Source organism: Diceros bicornis, chromosome 17 (assembly GCF_020826845.1).
Source record: "Diceros bicornis minor isolate mBicDic1 chromosome 17, mDicBic1.mat.cur, whole genome shotgun sequence".
Lineage (NCBI taxonomy): Eukaryota > Metazoa > Chordata > Mammalia > Perissodactyla > Rhinocerotidae > Diceros > Diceros bicornis.
Genome location: NC_080756.1, coordinates 55,918,020 through 55,936,564, shown reverse-complemented (window position 1 = coordinate 55,936,564; position 18,545 = coordinate 55,918,020). Strand labels below are relative to the sequence as shown.

The 18,545-nt window shown below is 44.5% G+C and overlaps 1 protein-coding gene across 1 annotated transcript in view; it reads right to left on the bottom strand.

The window, feature by feature from the left end:
• Positions 1-18,545, bottom strand: part of ANO2 (anoctamin 2) — a 323,597-nt gene that overhangs the window by 93,538 nt on the left and 211,514 nt on the right. Inside the window, exon 15 of the mRNA XM_058559006.1 lies at positions 120-194. Coding sequence (XP_058414989.1) covers positions 120-194 — 75 coding nt within the window. The remainder of the gene's footprint in view (positions 1-119; positions 195-18,545) is intronic.

Sequence of the window (18,545 nt, the reverse complement as noted above, 5' to 3'; positions counted from 1 at the left end):
CTTCCTCTTTACTAGCCTCTCACTATTCCCACAGTGTAATAGAATAACACATCACAGCATTCACAGAACAGGATCTAACATGCATAAGTCGTAGGCAGGTGTTCCCTCAAGGAAATTACCATGAATAAGATGGAGGCAAAGTTCATCAAGTAACCTGGGAAACGATCTTTCCAGGTCAGCTTATCTTCGTCATCCTGGGGAGAAACAGGAGGGTAGAGATAATCAGAAGGCACAAATAACAGATATTAATTTTCTCTCAATTTTGCATAAATTTGCATGTTATTAATCATTCTTCACTCAACATGGGTATTTTTCTAGTCTCTGATGCCTTACTTTCCATATCAACAATATCCTTCCTAATTTTCTACTTTCTAGATGAGCTGACATAGACTGGAAAAACTATGGTGAAAAGATGACTGATTTGATTTCAGCCTCTTGGGCTGAAACCCTCCTATCGGGCTGAAGTTCTAGTTCAAGATCAGCTGTGTGATCTCGGACATGTCTCTTAACATTTCTGACCCTCTATTTCTTCATCTGTAAAATGGGCACAGTCACAACTACCATCCTGCCTACTGCACAGGATGGCTTTCTCTGCTTGTTTCGTTTTAATGAGAAACATGTGAAGTTGGTAAAGCAACAGACAAATGGCAGATACAACCCAACCAGAGGGCAGCATCCTACAAACAGATCATCCTTTAAATAAAACATCAACCACTGGAAAGTTAGATCCTAATAACTGCACAAATTACCCACAATTTTTATTCTTCAAAGAACCTGTATGTGGCATCATTTATTTCCTCTAAAATGGCTGTGTTCTGCCCTGGTCACAGATGTAGACACTGCGAGGTGCAGCTCAATCTGATGCTTTGCAGTCAGTCTGGCTGAGAATCTGACCTCTTCCCCCTTCAGACTGGGTCCAGTTCACCCAGGCCGCTCCCCTGGGACAATCATATCACTGACCACAGTCTTCCTTCAGCATGCTCTGAGGACCCTCATTTGGTAGGGTGATGCCCACAAGGTATGAATGCCAAAAATTTCTGCCTACTAATTGCCATATAATTTTAGTCCAGGTGCTTGATTTCTCTGAGCTGCAGTTCTACAGACTTAGAATTGATATAGTGTCCTGCCTACTACCAAGGTTGTTGTGAAGACCCTCTGAAGCCATGTGTGTGAAGATGCCATGAAAATGGCCAAGCACTCTGCTGGGAAGGTAGAAGTTCCTCTGCATTTCTGCAGTGTGTCTGAATCAAACTCAGTAAGTGAAGGTGAAGGCCCCTGCTCTATTTTCTCTTCCCTCCTCACTGCTATTTCAGAACACACCTGATTTGGCTCTGGCAACAGTGCCATCTAGCCTTGAAAGCTTGTACTGTAGGCTAAGGGCCTTCTTGGCCTAAAAAACTTCTTTCTAAAAACCTTTGTGCACTGACTGCGTGCAGACCTTGGTGCCAGGCACAGTGGGGAGACAGAAGAAAGTGGATATAATTGCTGCCCCTGGGGGCTCACAGTCTAATGAGACACAGGGGCACTCACACACCACAAAGGTTCACGAATCACTTGCTGGTTTGGGAGTGAGGGTTATCTTGGGAGTGAGCCTGTGGGGAACTTGAGGAAGGGAATGATGCATCCTTCTCACTGCATGTCTGGAACTGAGCACAGGGCTGAGCTGACTTAATAAATGGAGGTGGAAATGAGCGTTAAGTCTGAAGTCATTTAGTAACCAGCACTTTCATTTACAGATGATGTAAACAGGGATACTGAGTTTTTCAGAGACTTAGTGATAGAATCAGGTCTCTAGGCTGCTAGCCCAGCAGACTTTCCACCGCACAACGAGAATAAATACATGTTGTGACCATTCTGAATAGGTGGGAGCATATAAACCTATTTCTATTGGGACTGGAACAAGACTCATTCATATTCTTCTAAATTAGGCCAAACATCAAGAGGGAGTAGCATTTCTTTCTTTTCCCCTTCAGTATTAATTCTTAATTTCACTCACGCTAGTGGTATTTCCCTCTAAGATTTTGATGCAGAAAACTGAAGATGGGTAGGTGGATAATAGCACTCAATAGGGACTTTGAAAAGAAATATGGGGATGCAGGATGGGGCTCATCCTGAGGCCTCCCTAATTACAGTGAAGGTTTTGATGATTCCCTGACTCTTTTTCTTATCTCCGGTCTAGAGATAAGAAGTTCTGCCTTAAATGCCAGCAAACCAGGTGGGTTCTGAAATATCAGTGGTGAGTAAGAAAGAGAAAACTCCAGTTAACAGCTTCCATGTTACCAGTTCCTCACCAGTGGGGCTCCCTGGGTGAGGAGCAGGGCAAGAAGAAGAAGAAAAACCTAAGTCTGGTGCATGAGATTAGGAGAAGGGGGGAGGGTGAGATTGGGTTCAGAGTGGCCCTCAGAGTGGAGTTATACAGTCCTGAAAGAAATGGGGGAAAGGGAAGTAAGTACAAGCAGAGGAGCAGGAAATATGGCCCAAGATGAAACGGGCTCAAAGAAAAAAGTACAATTGTATAAGATGACTAATAAACCAGTGGGAGGAGTTAGGCATTCGAGATGGTTTTGGCTAAGGTTTCCTGCCAGGTGCTTGTCAACCTTCTTCAGGACAAGGACCAAGGGCGATGAGATGTTTTTGGACCAGCCTCTACCCTACAGTGACAACTGTGTCCTGGAGAATGAGTTTTGGTTCAAGTCCACTCAACAAGCATGGTCTGAGCACCCTGGATGGGCTGGGCTCTGTGCTGGATCCTGAGGACATAGCAAGGAGAAGGCTCGGCCCTGCCCAGGAGGAGCTCAGAGTCCACTGAGGAAACAAGGAAAAGGATTTCAGAGCTAACCTTTGTAAGGATGGTGGCATTACTACTTTGCATAAAAATGAGACATAACTAAAAACAATTGAACTGGATGTCTCTCTAAGCAACTATCTTAGAGAAAAATACTCATTTTGATATAGATGTTCTGGTGCTTGTTGAAAAATCTCGCCCTCTTATGTTTACACTGATGAGCTCTTTTTTCTGGAAGTCACTGCTTCCAACAAACACACACTTCTCATCCATCCAGACGCTATCCAAACACAAGAGGCAGAGAGAAACACAAAAATCACAGCCTGCCTCCCAAGCTCCCAAAGTTACTAATAAAGATGACAGGGAGTAAAGAAGCCTTTACATATAATAACTGGCTCTGATAATGGAAGCTAATTAAAACCCTCCACTCACTGGCACATTAAAAATGTGAAGATTCATAGCAAAATACCATTAATAACCACGCTCTGCATAAGTCACACAACCAGCTGATGGAAGAATAGAAAGAGAAGTAGACTCGGAATCAGAACATCTGAGCTGAACTCTTGGTTCTAATACTTACTCATCAAGTGACTTGGGGAAATTCTCAGAATCTCAGTTTCCTCATCTGTAAAGTAATTATATTCCTATCTGTAAAACAGTAATATCTACCACACCAAATTACCACACATTTTATTTTAATTAGCCAACCTGTGGAGAGGGCCAAGCCAGTACACCTGCACACAGAGGTGAGAACTCCCAGCGCCTCCCTCTCCTTTTAAAACAGAGATGACAACACTTGTCCCACCTAAGGGGCAGAGGGATTGTGCGGACCACATGAGTGACTGCTGTGAGAGGGCTCTGTAAACTATAAGGCATCACACAAAGTAAGTCTAACCAGCTTCATGATTGTATCAAAAGCAGGTGACAGGGAGCACTTAGCTGATGTCACCATTGTTAAGATATGGCCCTAGCTGTCGTCTGTGCTCGTTTCTTTGTCTCAGCTGCCTTGTGTCTGTTCCTGGACTACGGCTCCCACTGCTGAGTCTCCAAACAGCAAATAGCCCAGTGATGTTCATGGGAAACAACAGTTGGCAAACTGAACACTTGGAAACCAATCACTGAAAATGCTGCTGGTGAGAATACTATTTAAACAAATCCCTTGGAGAGCAATTTTGAAAAGTGGGTAATTTACTTCAGTTGGTTTTTTTTTTTGCATTTTTTTAATTAAGGTATAATTTACATATAGTAAGATTCACCTGTATTAGTTTGCAGTTCTGATAAACATACACTGTTGTGTAACCACGACCACAACCAAGATATTGAACAATTCCATCACACTCAGTCCCTTTGTAGTCCATCTCCTCCCCCAATCCCCAGCTCCCAGCAATATCTATTGTCTGTCCCTTTAGGTTTGCCTTACCCAAAATGTCATATTAGTAAATTCATACAATGTGAAGCCTTTTGATCTGACTGCTTTCATTTAGTGCAACACACTTGAGACTCATCCATGCTGCACCCCCAGGAGTCTGCTCCTGTTTGTTGCTAGTAGGATTTCATTGAATGCATGTGCCACAGTTCACTTACAGATCACTAACTGAGAGATGTTTGCATTGTTTCTAGTTTTCGGAGATTATGAATAAAGCCATTATAAGTATTTGTGTACTGGTTTGGTGTAAGCATAGGTTTTCATTTCACTGAGGTAAATACCAAGTAGTAGAATTGCTGAGTCATAGGGTAAATGTATGTTTGATTTTATAAGCAACTACCAGACTGTTTCCCAAAATGGCTGTGCCATTTTGCATTTTCACCAGTAACATGAGAATTCCTTCCTCTACTTTCTTTCTTCTCTTTAAATAAACTTTTTATCTCAGGATAGTTTGGATTTACAGAAATGTTTCAGAGGGTGCAGAGTATATATATATGTACACTCTGTATGCAGTTTTCCCTATTACATCAGTAGGGGTACGTTTTTCACGACCAATGAATCAATATTGTACATTATTATTAACTAAAGTTCATACTTTATTTGTATTTTATTAGTTTTTACCTAATATCCTTTTTCTGTTCCAGGGTCCCATCCAAGATACGACATTCTATTTAGTCATCATGTCTCCTTAGGCTCCTCTAGACTATGATAGTTTCTCAGACTTTCCTTGTTGTTGACGACCTGGTCTGTTTAAGGAGTACTGGTCAAGTATTTTGTAGACTGCTCCTCAATATGGGCTTGTCTAAGTTTTTCTCATAATTAGACTGAAGTTATGGCTTTGGGGGAGGAAGACCACAGAGGTAAAGTGCCATTGTCATCACATCATATCAAGGGTACAGGCCATAATGTGACCTGTCACTGATGATGTGAACCTTGATCACTTGGTGGAGGGAGTGTTCCTCAGGTTTCCTTACTGTAAAGTTGCTCTTTTTTCCCTTCGCATACTTTACTCTGTAGAAGGAAGTCACAGTTAAGAGGTGGGGAGTTATATTCCACCTCTTTGAGAGGGTAGTATCTACAGATTCCCTTTGGTTTTTAATTCAGATTTTTATATTTTGGATTTACTTAAAGCAGGGCTGTGGAGAGGAGATGCTCAGTCATACCAGTGTTAATGCAGATTACTCTGAACCTGAAAAAGAAGAATGAAGATGAAAACTGCCTGGTGATAGTAAGCATCATGCCTGGGGCAGAACTGGATTGGGCCTCAATGGAAGCAGGCTGTGGTCCTCTTTATTTGGGGAAGCGTACAAGGGGCAGGAAACCAAACACCATCATCATCACCAGCAGCTTCTTCATCATCATCTGCCTCACCACCTCCAGCTGATAACAAGCAGATTAGGAATAGATAGGGTCAGACTGCTTTCTATTAGAATGTTCATACAATGAGCCTATTTTCCTGCAAATATTTCAGGGGCAGTGTCAAGGAGAGGAAAAAATAGTGGATTTGGAAGTACAAGATCTGGGCTTCATTCTCTGTCTCTTCCTCTTTATCAGCTAAGCAAGCTTGGGCATATTATCTAATTTCTCTGTGCCCTCAGCCTCATCTCTAACGGGACATCTCCAAACCTGCCCTACTGAGCATTCCATGAGTATACCACATATGTGATAGTATTTGGAAAATTGTAAGTTCTGTCTAACTGGGAGTTGTTACTACTCCTGTTTCTATACAGGAAGCATTCACTGGACATTACTGTGTGCCCAGCATTGTTCTTGCACTAGGCACAAATGATATGCATAAGAATAGCTCATACTCTTTGCCCTTAAAGAATGCCCTATCTAGTAGAAGAAACTGAGAAAGATGAACGCAAATTATGACATGTTATGACACATGTCATGCGGACATGGAAGAGAGAGTGACTACCTGTCTAGGGGAATAAGGAAAGACTTCAAAGATAAGGAGACATTTACTTGTGACTAAAAGATGATAAGAGTTTTCCAGGGTGAAAAGAGAGATGAAGGTATTCCAGAGAAAGTGCCATGTGCAAAGCACTGAGCCATCACAACATAGTACTATCAAGTGGTTCTGTGTAAGAAGAGTAGAGAGCAGACAGCAGCAGGGTTTTAGGCAGGGAGAAAGTTAACTCATCTGACCTTCCTGTCCATTTGGAGAGATGTCCTCTCCCTCCTGTTGACTGCCAGTCTCCACCTTTGTGAATCTCACTGTCTCCTCAAGGAGTTTGCTCTCCTTTATTTTAAACCAGTGTTCTCAGACTTCAGCATGCATCTTCAAAATCATCTATAGGACTTGTTAGAACAGATTTATGGGCCCTACCCAAAAGATACTGATTCAGTAGGTTTGGAGTGGGCCTGAGAATTTGCATTTCTAACAAGTTTCCAGGTAATACTGATGCTGATGCTGTTGGTCAAGGGACCACATTTTTAACCATTTCCTTTCTGCTGGGTATTGCCATTCAGTCTATAAACATACAAAACAATAAGTGCTACCACTTTTAAATTGCTAACAATGTGACTGACAATCAGCTAAGTGCCTGAGACATCTCCCATTTAATTCTTGCAATAACCCTTGAAGCTATGATGATTATCTCCATTTTATAGATGTGGGAAGTGAGCTCCAGAATGCTAAGGATCTTGGTCAGTTTTTGCGGCTCTGGAATCTGGTGTGTTTGAGTCCAGCACCCTGCACTTTGCATGATGTTGCCTCTGCAGGGCCCTGTCATATAAAAAATAAGTAGACCAGGGGCCGGCCTGGTGGCATAGCAGTTAAGTGTGCACACTCAGCTTCCATGGCCTGGGGTTCGCAGGTTCAGATCCCGGGCACGGACCTACACACCGCTTGTCAAGCCATGCTGTGGTGGCGTTCCACATAAAATAGAGGAAGATGGGCACAGATGTTAGCCCAGGGCCAATCTTCCTCAGCACAAAGAGGAGGATTGGCATCAGATGTTATCTCATGGCTAATCTTCCTCACGAAAAAAAAAAAAAGCAGACCAAATAGTAGCCACAGCATAGGAAGGAAACTAGAAGAGAGTAGTGCCACCAAAGCCCAGGGAAGGAAGTTTCAAGAAGAGAACACAGGTCTTCTTGGCAAAGATCAAGCAAGTCAAGAGCAGCAAAGCATCCATTTGAATTTGCCATTAAGGTCATCTGCGACCTGTGAAAAAGTTTCAAGTGAATGATGGGAGCAAAAGCAAGACTGCAGACCATGAGAAAGTAGATGGGAGGTAAGAGGAGTGAGAGCTGCTATAGTCTGCTTTCTCAAAAAGTTGGAGGCAACACTGGGTCAAGGCGGAGTTTAATACTAGTATTCTTCATGCAATACCCTCTTCCTGGATAAAATCATGACTTTATTGACCACCCAATTATTGAGGACTCTCAAATATTTATCATCAGCTCAGACCTTTCAGTTGAGCTCCAAACTCATTTGTCCAACTGTCTAGTGGACATCTTCAGTGGAATTTCCCAAGCTCAAAATGTCCCAGAAGAATGAATCATCTTGTCCCTTAAAACTTCCTCTTCTTTTACATCTCCTAACTTAGTGAACTGAACCAGGACCCCCTGAGCAGGGAAAGCCTGAAACTGAAGCATTTACTCAGGCTATTTCCTCCCAAATACTCACCTCAATCAACCCCAAGTCCTATTGAGTCCACCTCCTTAAACATTCTCCTGGTCGGCCCCTCCTCTCTTTTCTACCGCCAGTGCCATAGTTCAGGCCCTACGCATCTCCAGTCTCATTATCCTCTGCCACAACTATTGACTTTCTTGTCTTTCTTCCTCATGGACTGTCAGGTCCAGAGACCAGAGGTTTTATTCATCTGCATTTACCTGGTATTTAAGTACAGTGTCAGGTACATAGTGTAAGCTCGATAAACGTTTGTGAAATCAACGTGTCTGCTATCAGGTTCATGGACCTCAACTCTGAAAACAATCTTGGTGACACTCAGTCAGCATCACCTAGGTCCCTCTCTGGGCAAAGAGGCAAGCTGGGCATGGCCTATACACTATTAGAATTTGTGAGGCCAATGCTAGGTGAGAATAAGATTGACAGTTCCTCATCTCTGTCTTCAGGGACACTTTTTTGCCTTGACTTTCTGAGACAAGGAATCCAACCATTATAGCAGATGGAGGTCTTCTATGAACCTGGAGTTAACTGAAGCCAAACCTGCCCTCTGTCACAGGCAACACCATGGAGAACTGGGAATGGGGAGGGTCTGCAGTGCCTACATGGGGTTTCTGAAGGAAATCATTTGGAGAAACTACCTGTTTCCAATCATGACTTGGGTAAACCAGGGCTGGTTAAACTGTGTGACAGATGAGGGTTGGTCCCAAACAGGGGCCTCATGGAAGAGTAGGATTGAGAGACTGACTTAAAACAGGGATTACATAGAAGACTAAAGAAAAGTCTTGATCGAGGTTCAAGTGTGTCTGAATAAGGGTCAAATAATAGTAGTTTGTTCCAGTGTCATCACCAAGAATACAAGCTCTCAAAGTTGACCAAGGGCCACTCCCAAGGTTCCTGTGCTGGATGCCTCCATGATATATCATTATTTGACATGGCTGGTTGGAGGACACATAAATACTTGGAAAACTTGGAGGATGGTGTGTTGAGAAGGGGTGAAAAACTGGGAAGAGAGGGACAATGAGAAGAAGTGTAAGATACTTTTCCATTGGAGGGTCCTTGGGACACTACCAAAGATAAGAGTCCAGGAAAACCCAGGGACTCCTGGGCTGTGGGAGAAGGTGAGGGGCAACAGCCTGATCTCATGTAGCTGCAGGTCTCAGGGTTAACGAGCTTTACGCAGTTTCATAAGCTGGCCCATTGTATATATCAATTTCCCTGGGCGTGGGGGACACCTCAGTGCAGTTTCACGTGGAAATCAGTACTTGAGGCAGCCAATGTCATAAATTCAGCCACTCACAGGACAGCATGTGTTAGAGGGAAGAGATGGAATTCAAGCCACTTTCACTAAATGAACAAAAGCCATAAACTTTGATAGGAGCTATGCTGTGAGTTTCTGGAGCCCTCCAGATATATATTGAATAAAACAAAGAAGAAAAAGATAATGAGGCTCAGGGCTGGGGCCAGCAATCTGTGAAATGGGGCCATAAAATTGCACTGGAGTAAAACATTCTTTGCTCATTTATCTTCCTTCTCTTCCTCTCCACATCTCCTTTTTCTTCTTCCCTGATAGAGCTGGGCATCCCAGCATCCTTGGTGGGAGAGTCAGCGATGCCCCAGGAACATTGCAGTGCAGTCTCATCTGTAAGCAGCTGCCTGGGTTGGATTCTCAGCTTGAATATTTATTGACTGCATGTTACCAACTTCTCTACACGTCAATTCTCTCATCCATAAAAACAAGATTGAAAATAGTGCCAACCATACAAGATTGCTGCTGTGAAGATGAAATGAAATAACACATGGGAACATGCACATAACTGTGCCTGGCACATAGTTAGAACCCAACACTTGTCACCTAATATTATTATCATCATCACTATTATTGTTTCATCCACTAGGGACCCTGGCCCTAACTGGGACACATCAGGTGAAGTTTCCTTGTCCAAATGACAAGGAAACCTCAAGTTCAATTTGGGCAATGCTTCCTACAGCACGGACCCAGGAGCCACTCTTCCTGTTCCAAAGCCACACAGCCATCCTATATGACCTCATTCTGCCATTCTGGTCCCCCATCTGCCCTCGACACAGCTTCTCAGCTCCCTGTGCTGGGTAAGCCTTCAAGACCTCTCACAAACATCACCTACTCTAGGAACAGAGATCCCCACCAACTTCACCATCTTCTCTCTCTCTTTAGTTCTCTCTTCTAAAATAGCTCCTCCTCCAGGAAGCTTTCATGGCCTGACCTGAAAAGTGAGGCCAGCCTATGACTGCATATCCCTCCCTTCACTGAGATTGAGCCCCCCATAGCTCCTGTCACCATGATGTCAGCCCCCAAAATGGTCTTGGCCCCCATAGCCCAAGCACAAACAGCCTCTCATACTAAGACTCCCAGACTAAGACTCCCAGACTAAGACTCCAAGTCTTGCCCCTCAGCCCTGTGGAATTTCCCCTGACTGACCTCCAGAGACTTCTAGAGCATCTAGAGATACAGAAAGACTTTTAGGGAACAGGGCCTCAATCTAGGAAGGGAATCTTGGCAAAGGGACATGAGGCAGTCACATGGCACAGCACCTAAGTCTACAGGCATGCCTGAAACCCAGGGCAGAATGCAGTGTAATTTGTGGCTAAAATGGAAAATATTCTTTATTCCTCCCACTGCTTGGTTTTCCCAGCAGACACAGAAAAACAGACTCTGGCTCCCTCTCTCCCCTCCTGAGGTCCAGCCTGCTTATTCTTCTCCCTCTGGCTCCCCAGACAGCATGCTGCTTCACTTTCTGTTTCCCAGCTAGCTGCCTTGGTCTTCCTGGGTTCCAGTACTGGACTGAGCATCTCTCCCTCCCTTACCCCAGTCCTAAACATTCAATTGTGTGCCCTGCCTGGATTTGGATTACAGACAGTCCCTCCCCACTCACCCTCCCAAGGTGAGACCCTTCTATATTGTGGTAGTGGTAAAATGAATCTTAGATGGGCTGCTCCTAACAATGAATGAGAGGCTGGGGCGGGCAAGTCACTGTTCCTCTCTGGGCCTCCCTGCTTGTAAAAGGAGGAGGCTGGCTAAACCCATCAGTGCTCTCCACTAGTACTAGATGTATGAATCCTTAAGGTAGAACCTTATTTAGAACATCACACAAAGACCTTAAGCCGAACAACCAGGGCCTTGGAATACATCTAAACTCGGTGCCATGGCCTCCAAAACTTGACACATTCTGGGCTCTGGTTCCTCTTGAACCTGATTTCCCACCATTCAATCTATTGCTTATTCCATTTCAGCCACAATGGCTTCCTTCCTGTTCATCAAACATAGCAAGCTGGTTTCTACTCCAAGATCTTTGTCAGAATCCTCTCCTACCTCTTTACCCAGCTGGGTCCTCTCTCACCCTTCTGCTCTCAACTCTAGCATTACCTCCAGTGAGGTCTTTCGCAATGGCCATCTTCTGGCCCTTATTATTCTCTATCACAACACTCATCACTCTCTGAAGTTACCTTGTTTATTTATTTACCTCCTCTCTGTCTCCCTTAGGAAAACATAAGTTCCATGGGGGCAGGCAGCCTCTGTGTCTAGTTCACCACTAGCTCTCGAGTGCTGCGATCAACCTGGTCTGGGGAATTCACTTGCATGTGTGACTCATTGGGTGAATATCAGTTTGGAAACAATAGCCTAGCTCACTTTGGCAGTGCTCAGTGCTCATAAGGTTGAGATTGAGTATTTAGTCTCTGGGTAGGTCAAATCTAGCTTCACACAGGAAGAGCCCACCAAACAACTTTGTGCCACTGTCTCAGGTTACACACCAGTGCCAAAACCTAAGGGGAAAATGCAAACGTTTCATGGTAACGTTTCACCACTTTACGAGAAATAGTAAAGTGCATGTCCCACAGGCGTGTGCCAATAAGGACAGCTTTTCTCATGGAAAACAATACAAGGAAGAGTTTTAGCCTGTGAGTGATACCCAGCTGCGTTCTGATCCACCCTCCTGCCTCTGGGCAAAGAGGCCATAAGCCATCCTGTGCTAATCATGAAGACCTCTGTGACAGATCCTGCAGATACACTTAGCACCTCCTAGTGTGTCTTGTCCCTTTAGGTCACATATGATAACTTAGTCTAAATTTATAAGACTCCAGCTTCAATTTGGGGTCTTTTCCTCATGTTCCAGCCCACAAAATGGAGAACTGATCTGTAAAACATTTGTTTATAAACTTGAAGTTTCTTGAAATCCTCCCTTATTCTTGCTTTCTTCAGGCTCAATACTCATAATTCCTTTTTTCCTACTAAACAAAAATGGAAGGAAAGCAGTGGCTCTGTGTTTCTGTCTGTAGCTATTCCTTCTGCACCAGGCTGAAGCTCTAAGGGGTATCCACACCTTACTGTGCTGGGGCAGGTGGGGGTACTGGGAAGCAGGTCCTTAGTCCTGGAGAATGGAAAGAAGAGAGTTGGTGGCTCAGCTCCTAGTAGACACTCAGGCCACAGAGAAGATAGGTTGCCACGGTGCAAGGGTGAGGTTGGAATGGGACACCCAGGGCAACGTCACTGGCTCCCACATTAGCTAATCATCAGAATCACTAAGGGGACTTTTCAAAATATGCCGATTCCCGGCTCTGTCCCAGATCTACTAAATCAGAATCTTAGGGGAAAAGAATATGGTTTTGAAAATGCTTCATGGGTGACGCTGTAGATCAGCCCAATTTGGGAAATACCATTCTTGAAGGCTGACTCCTCTCTTGCTGTTTTTGCTCCAGGACCTATATTCTTGTGGCTTGTCCCTCTGTGAACAGATTCTCTGAGAGGAGTTCAGAGTGGAAACAAGCTTGGAGATAATTCCCTCATGCACAGTGTCTACACAGAATTCGTCATGTCAGCTGCATTGCTGGCCCAGCCAATTTTCCAACTGGCTCCCATTCATGCCCCTTCCCCGCCTCTCCCGCCACCCGTAAGCTGATTGTAGGGCTAGAGCAGGCACTGATCAGACTTGAGTCCAGGAATAAATTTCAGGTCCACTGTGCTGTCTCAGTAGCTCATGGATAAGAAGAGCAAGAACTGAAGGTGAGAGGGCTGCCCGTTCATCACCATGCTTGAGAGACCAGCAGCGGAGGCAGGGTTTGACTTTCAAACCATTTATTTAACATGTCATAGAAGGCCTGACAGCATCTGATTATCTTACTTAATTTATGCAGTTTCCTTGCATTTCGTGAACTTATTGGGCTTTAAAATTCCCCACTATGCAGAGAGCACTATAACAAGTGCTATATTAAGACATAGTCACTGCCCTCCACTCAAAAGCAGAGGTGGCAGCTTCTCAGCGTGAAAAAAAATGACATTTCGAAACATGTTGTTAACTTTTGCTTAAAGATGTGCCCTTTGAAAGATTTCACATGCAAACGAATAAATAATGAATCTTGACAATACCCATGTATTCTGGTCAGAAGAGTACAGGCAAGTGATGTTCACTGTTTTGTTGACAACATCAATCACTCTGGTCTCAACCCACAGACAGAGCTGTCACTGTCACACCATGGTTAGACGATCTACATCTAAAATAGTGTTTGTTTCCAACTAGGACTGCATGAGAAACAATTTTCAGCAACTTGCAACAACAGTCAACTGGCAAAAAGACACTGCAGTTAACTCTCACCATGGTGTTTGGTAACACCGGCTCCTTTAGCAAGCAATGTTTGTTGGTTTGGTTTCAGATTTTGTTAGTTGGTTAGTTGCTCTTCCTCTTCATTAAAAACAAGGGCCAGAACAAGTGGGAAGAGATCCCAGTAAGTAAAATAGGGTAAGACACGTAGGACTTTCTAGGTCTTCCTTAAATCTGGGGTCACCAGTCAAGGAGATGTCCTCCATTATGCTTCGGGAGAATGGAGTGAACTCCTAAGCTGGCACTTCCTGTAGACACACCCAGGCCACTATAACACATACTGTTCAGTAACTCGATCTGAATTTAACAAGTAAAATAATCCATAAAAGGGATTGCTCCTTCCATATGGACTGTAGAGGAGGTGAGATCCTGTCCAAGCCACTCATGCCTTCTCTTTGGGATCAGAGCTCTCCATCACCAGGAGTCAGCTCTGTCTTTCTAGGCTGAGTTCATCTTGGACAGAGCCACAGGACAGAGCCATCCAGGACAGAGTCATAGCCACAGTGACAGAAGTCAGTGGGCATGGGCCTCAACTCACCAGGCCCTGGCACAGAGAGGGAAGTGGAGCCAAAGAGAGGAAGAAAAATACAGAAAGTGGAGGAAATCGAGGAGGAAGGGAGAGGATGGTTGCTCTGTGGTTGAATGTACAGGTGGTCTCTGCCCAGCTTCCTCCTTTGTCGCTATCACCCCACAGAGCCCAGGAAGAGGCTCTGTACACAGTGGGCTACGGAGTGGAAAGTGTGTGCAGGTCCCAGCATGGGAGCGTGGACTGGGCAGACTCCACAAATCCAACTCAGACCCACAGCAGCTGCTGCATGTGCCTACTCACCTTGCCAGGCAAGGAAGGGAAGGGCCTGGGGCCCCAGCCAGGAGTCCAAACTCCTACCCTGTGATGCTGACGGCAGAAGCCACTGCACTGCTGCAGCTCCCAGAACATGCCTGTCTCACGCTACATACACAGATCTTGTCATCAGCCCTTCCAGCTCCTTAGTCAATGCTGAGTTCAAAGGATTGTTCTTGACACTCAAGAGGGGTTAAGATATATTAATAGGCTGGTGGGGTCAGGCCTCTCAGATGCCCCTGGTGTGGTAGCCCTACCTGCCCAGACAATTGAGAAGAGGCACTGAAAGTCCTTTTACAATGATTTTATATGCATCCACTGTGTTCTAGGGACTGTGCTGTGGCCTTTGTGCTCCAGGACTCTCAGTGCCATGACAGAGACAGACGGGTAAACAGTTCCGGTGCAGTGAATAGTTGGTGTGGAAGATGGTGGAGGAACTCCTAGCTTTATGTCTTTGGAAAAGATTCAGAAAAATTCATGAATGAGTGCTCACATACAAACGAGCGTGTTGGCAGATGTGCGTGCATGCAGATTCACACACACGCACACAAAATCATGCTTGGTGGTCTAGATGTGCCCCATAACAATGACTCTGCCTAGCTAAAATAGTGGTCCAAGACTGACTGTTCTATCCATCCACTCATCTATCCATCCATCCATCCATCCATCATTTACTGTGTCCTTACTATGTTACAGGCTTTCTTTTCAGGATTATTTACATATATGATCACATTTATTCCTCACAATAACATTATAACACAGGAATTATTCGTCTTATTTTATTTACAATAAAATTAAGACCGAAGAAGCTTAGTTACTTGATCAGAGTTACACTAGTAAGTACTACTAGTACACTAGTAAGTGGCTGAGCTGGGATTTTACTCAAGATCTGAATAATTCCAAACCTATATTTTTTTTTATCTCTTCTGCATTCCCCTCATTGTATTCTTCAGGAAGTTGGATTTTCCAGGTAATCACAGATGTTCCACATGCACAATCTCCCTCTCTTTTAGGAAATTAAATATGCCAATGCATATTACGGGCTCCTAGAAGACCTGTAGTATCTTTGTTTAATCCGGTATTCATTGACTCAATTATGGAACCTCTTGGGTGGTAAACTACCCAGTTCCACGGCAGTTTGAGAAAAGTTGCTTTATTCCCTTACCTGATCTAGGATCACAACCCAGGACTTCTGCCCCCTACCAAGGTATTTTTTCTTCTTCAGCCAGCAAATAATGATTTGACCATAAGCCAATCAATAATCCATCCTGTTGCATCTCAGTGATGTTCTCCTTCCACAGGCTCTTCATCTCTATTTCCCAGAGCTTCAGCATGTCTCCACAAAACACAGAAGGTAAAGGGGCATTAGACCTCACAGAAGTGATGGGTTTTGTCTGGAAGTTAGTGTTGAGCACTCGCTGGAAACTTCTCATCCTGTCTCCCAGCTCTGAGTCTTAAACTGTTACTGGCCCACGGCAAGGACCCATCTTCACGGTTATTCTAGCTTCACACCATCTACCTCAGACTCTACCACCGGGCTATCAAGACAACAGCCTTGCTTTCTACAATCAGTCTCCCAATCCCCAGCATTGTTGCTAAGGAGAATATCTTCCGTACTTATTTCTCAAGTTTCTCTTTCCATCCCTCTCATAGTTCTCCTCCTGAAAAAAGAAACAGACTAGCAGGACCAACCCAGACATGAGCAACCAGTGCCCAGAAGGGATTTTATTCACTGCCTCAGAAAGAGAGACTGGGCCCTGCCTCTCCCCACCTGAAGCCAGGAACCAGGAACCAAGGGTAACACAGTGGTATGTTCGCCTGAGGGAACCCCCTCCACTCTGCAGCCTGCTCCACATCCCTGTTCTCCCCATCCCCACTCACGGAGTCAACATACATCATCTCCTTGCATTCCAGGCCCTGCCTTACTGCATTGTTGGGAAGTGACTGCCAGGGAATCTGCAGCCTCAGCTGCTCCAACCAGGCTCACTGCTCTGCACCACAATATACAGCCACCTCCCTGTGTCGTGGGCTAGGGGATCTTTTTTTCCAATGAGCTCACGTCATCCCAAATGCCTAACCCCCAAGAGTGGCTGGAGTTGGCCCCCAGAACATTCTGGGGCATCCTTTACTTAGTGAACAAAACACACAGCTTAACACAAGAGCTTGCCCTCTCCTTGGTCTCCTCACCATTTACCCATCTCCAGGCCCTGGGCAAAAGGCAGCCAGGGCTCTCTGGGATCCCACACAAGCCAGATCAGAATTTATGAATGAGGCATTACATTTTGATTGTTTCTGCCACAGAAACAGAATAGTAAATATTGAGGCTGAGAAGGAGAAAGGAAATCTACCTCCCAGAAAATAGTAGGCAGCCTGGAAGAAAGCTCCCAGGACAACAAATGCCTGAAAGAAACGAGGAGACTCTCCTCCCTTCTCTCGCTTCTTTCCATTCTTATTCACCACGTAGTCAATAAATATTGATGGGAGAGAAGGAGGGAAGATGAGAGGGAAGGAAAGAGAGCCCCAAATTCTCCTGTTCGGTAGCATCCCTGCTGTCTTCTTCTCTCACTCCTTCTTGAGTCCGGGGAGGAAAACATCAGGCAGTTACCCCAGGGCTGCCCTGGAGTCGAGGGCTCATCGTCACTGGTTTGTGTTGACGAAGTGTTCTTAAAGTGGGGTTCTAGCCTCAGTTCTGCAGTTTATTTGCTGTGTGACCATTCATGAGCCAGAAGGGAAAAAATTGTTTAAATTCCTCACTACCAAATTTTACCTTAAAGTAAAATGATTTTCAGAACTATGCTCAGTACTACGTTCATCTCCTTTCTTCCCCAAAAGCTTCCAGCTCCTCCCAAATCTGGCCATTGATACACTTTCAAATGGAGACTCTTTGGTGGTTGTGTAGTAAAGAATTAACCTTAACCAAAGAGAGGTCTGGCCTTTTCCCTCAGCTACTTAGAATGCCACGCCTGATGGGAGCGTCTTTGTTTGCCTGGGTGATTTGGCCACTAGACTGTCTAATAATGTGATTTATGATGGGGTGTTTGGATCACATGGTATCAGCCCTACCCCAAGATGGGCTGGAGACTAAAGGGCAGCCATGCAGGTGGTATGTGATCAAGTCCCAATAAAAACTCCAGACACCAAATTTCAGGGGCATTTTCCTGGTGATACATGGTGAGTATTTTCACCCATTGATACTGAGAAAGTGACACTGTCCTGATTCCATGAGGAGAGGACACTGGAAGTTCTGTGTTTGGTACTTTCTTGGACTCCACCCTAGGCACTTCTTCTCTTGGTTGATTTCAACCTGTATCCTTTGCTTGTAATAAACCATGATGTGGGTGTAACAGCTTTCAGTGAGATCTGTGAGTCCTTCTAGCAAGCTACCAAATCTAAGGGTTGTCTTGGGGACCCCCAGACTTGAAGTTGGTGTCAGAAATGAGAGTGGTCTTGTGCATACTGGGCCTCCTAAATTTTCAGTTGGCTAATCTTCATAATTGGCCTAAATTTTCATGGTGAATAATATTGATTAATAGATTCATAGATGGTACTTCCACTGCTGGAGCCATTCTTAATCTAGTGGTCTATAAACTGACCTAATGAGAACTCTTAGTTCATGAAAAGATTACACAGATATCCTTAAATCTAGTAGTCAACTTTTACAATTGTGTAAATGAAAGCACAAATTGCCATAATGTCAGGTTTGCAATTTTGGGAAGTATTGATAATCCTTAATGGAGATAACAGTGAGGCATTAAACAACATTCTTCCATGCACCCTCAGTGCTTGGCTCATTCTGTTGATATACAGTCATCGCTTTCTGCTCTGTTTGGTTATCTATGTGTCTTGGTGAGAATGAGACTGTGAACTCCCTGAGAGCAGCAATAGTATCTTACTTATCCTCTGCTTTCTGGAGATCAAGGCCAAAAGTAATGCACTAAGTGATGAAGTGAACTGGATTTTCTGATCCTTCAAAGACAGTAAGCAGTTTTGTCCATGGATATGTGGATATGTGGTTATTACAGTCCCATATACAGGTTCTCTTTAAACTGTGAGCCCACATAAAATTCTACAAGTCTCCTGTTCCTCCCTAAGAGGATAGCCAAAAGGAGCAAATAAACACAGAGGTAGCAGAGCATGGAGCCAAGAGTGCATATGTGGAATTTGGGAGACCTGGGTCCTGATCATAGCCTCATATTCCTTGGTGGCTATGTGACCTTAGACAA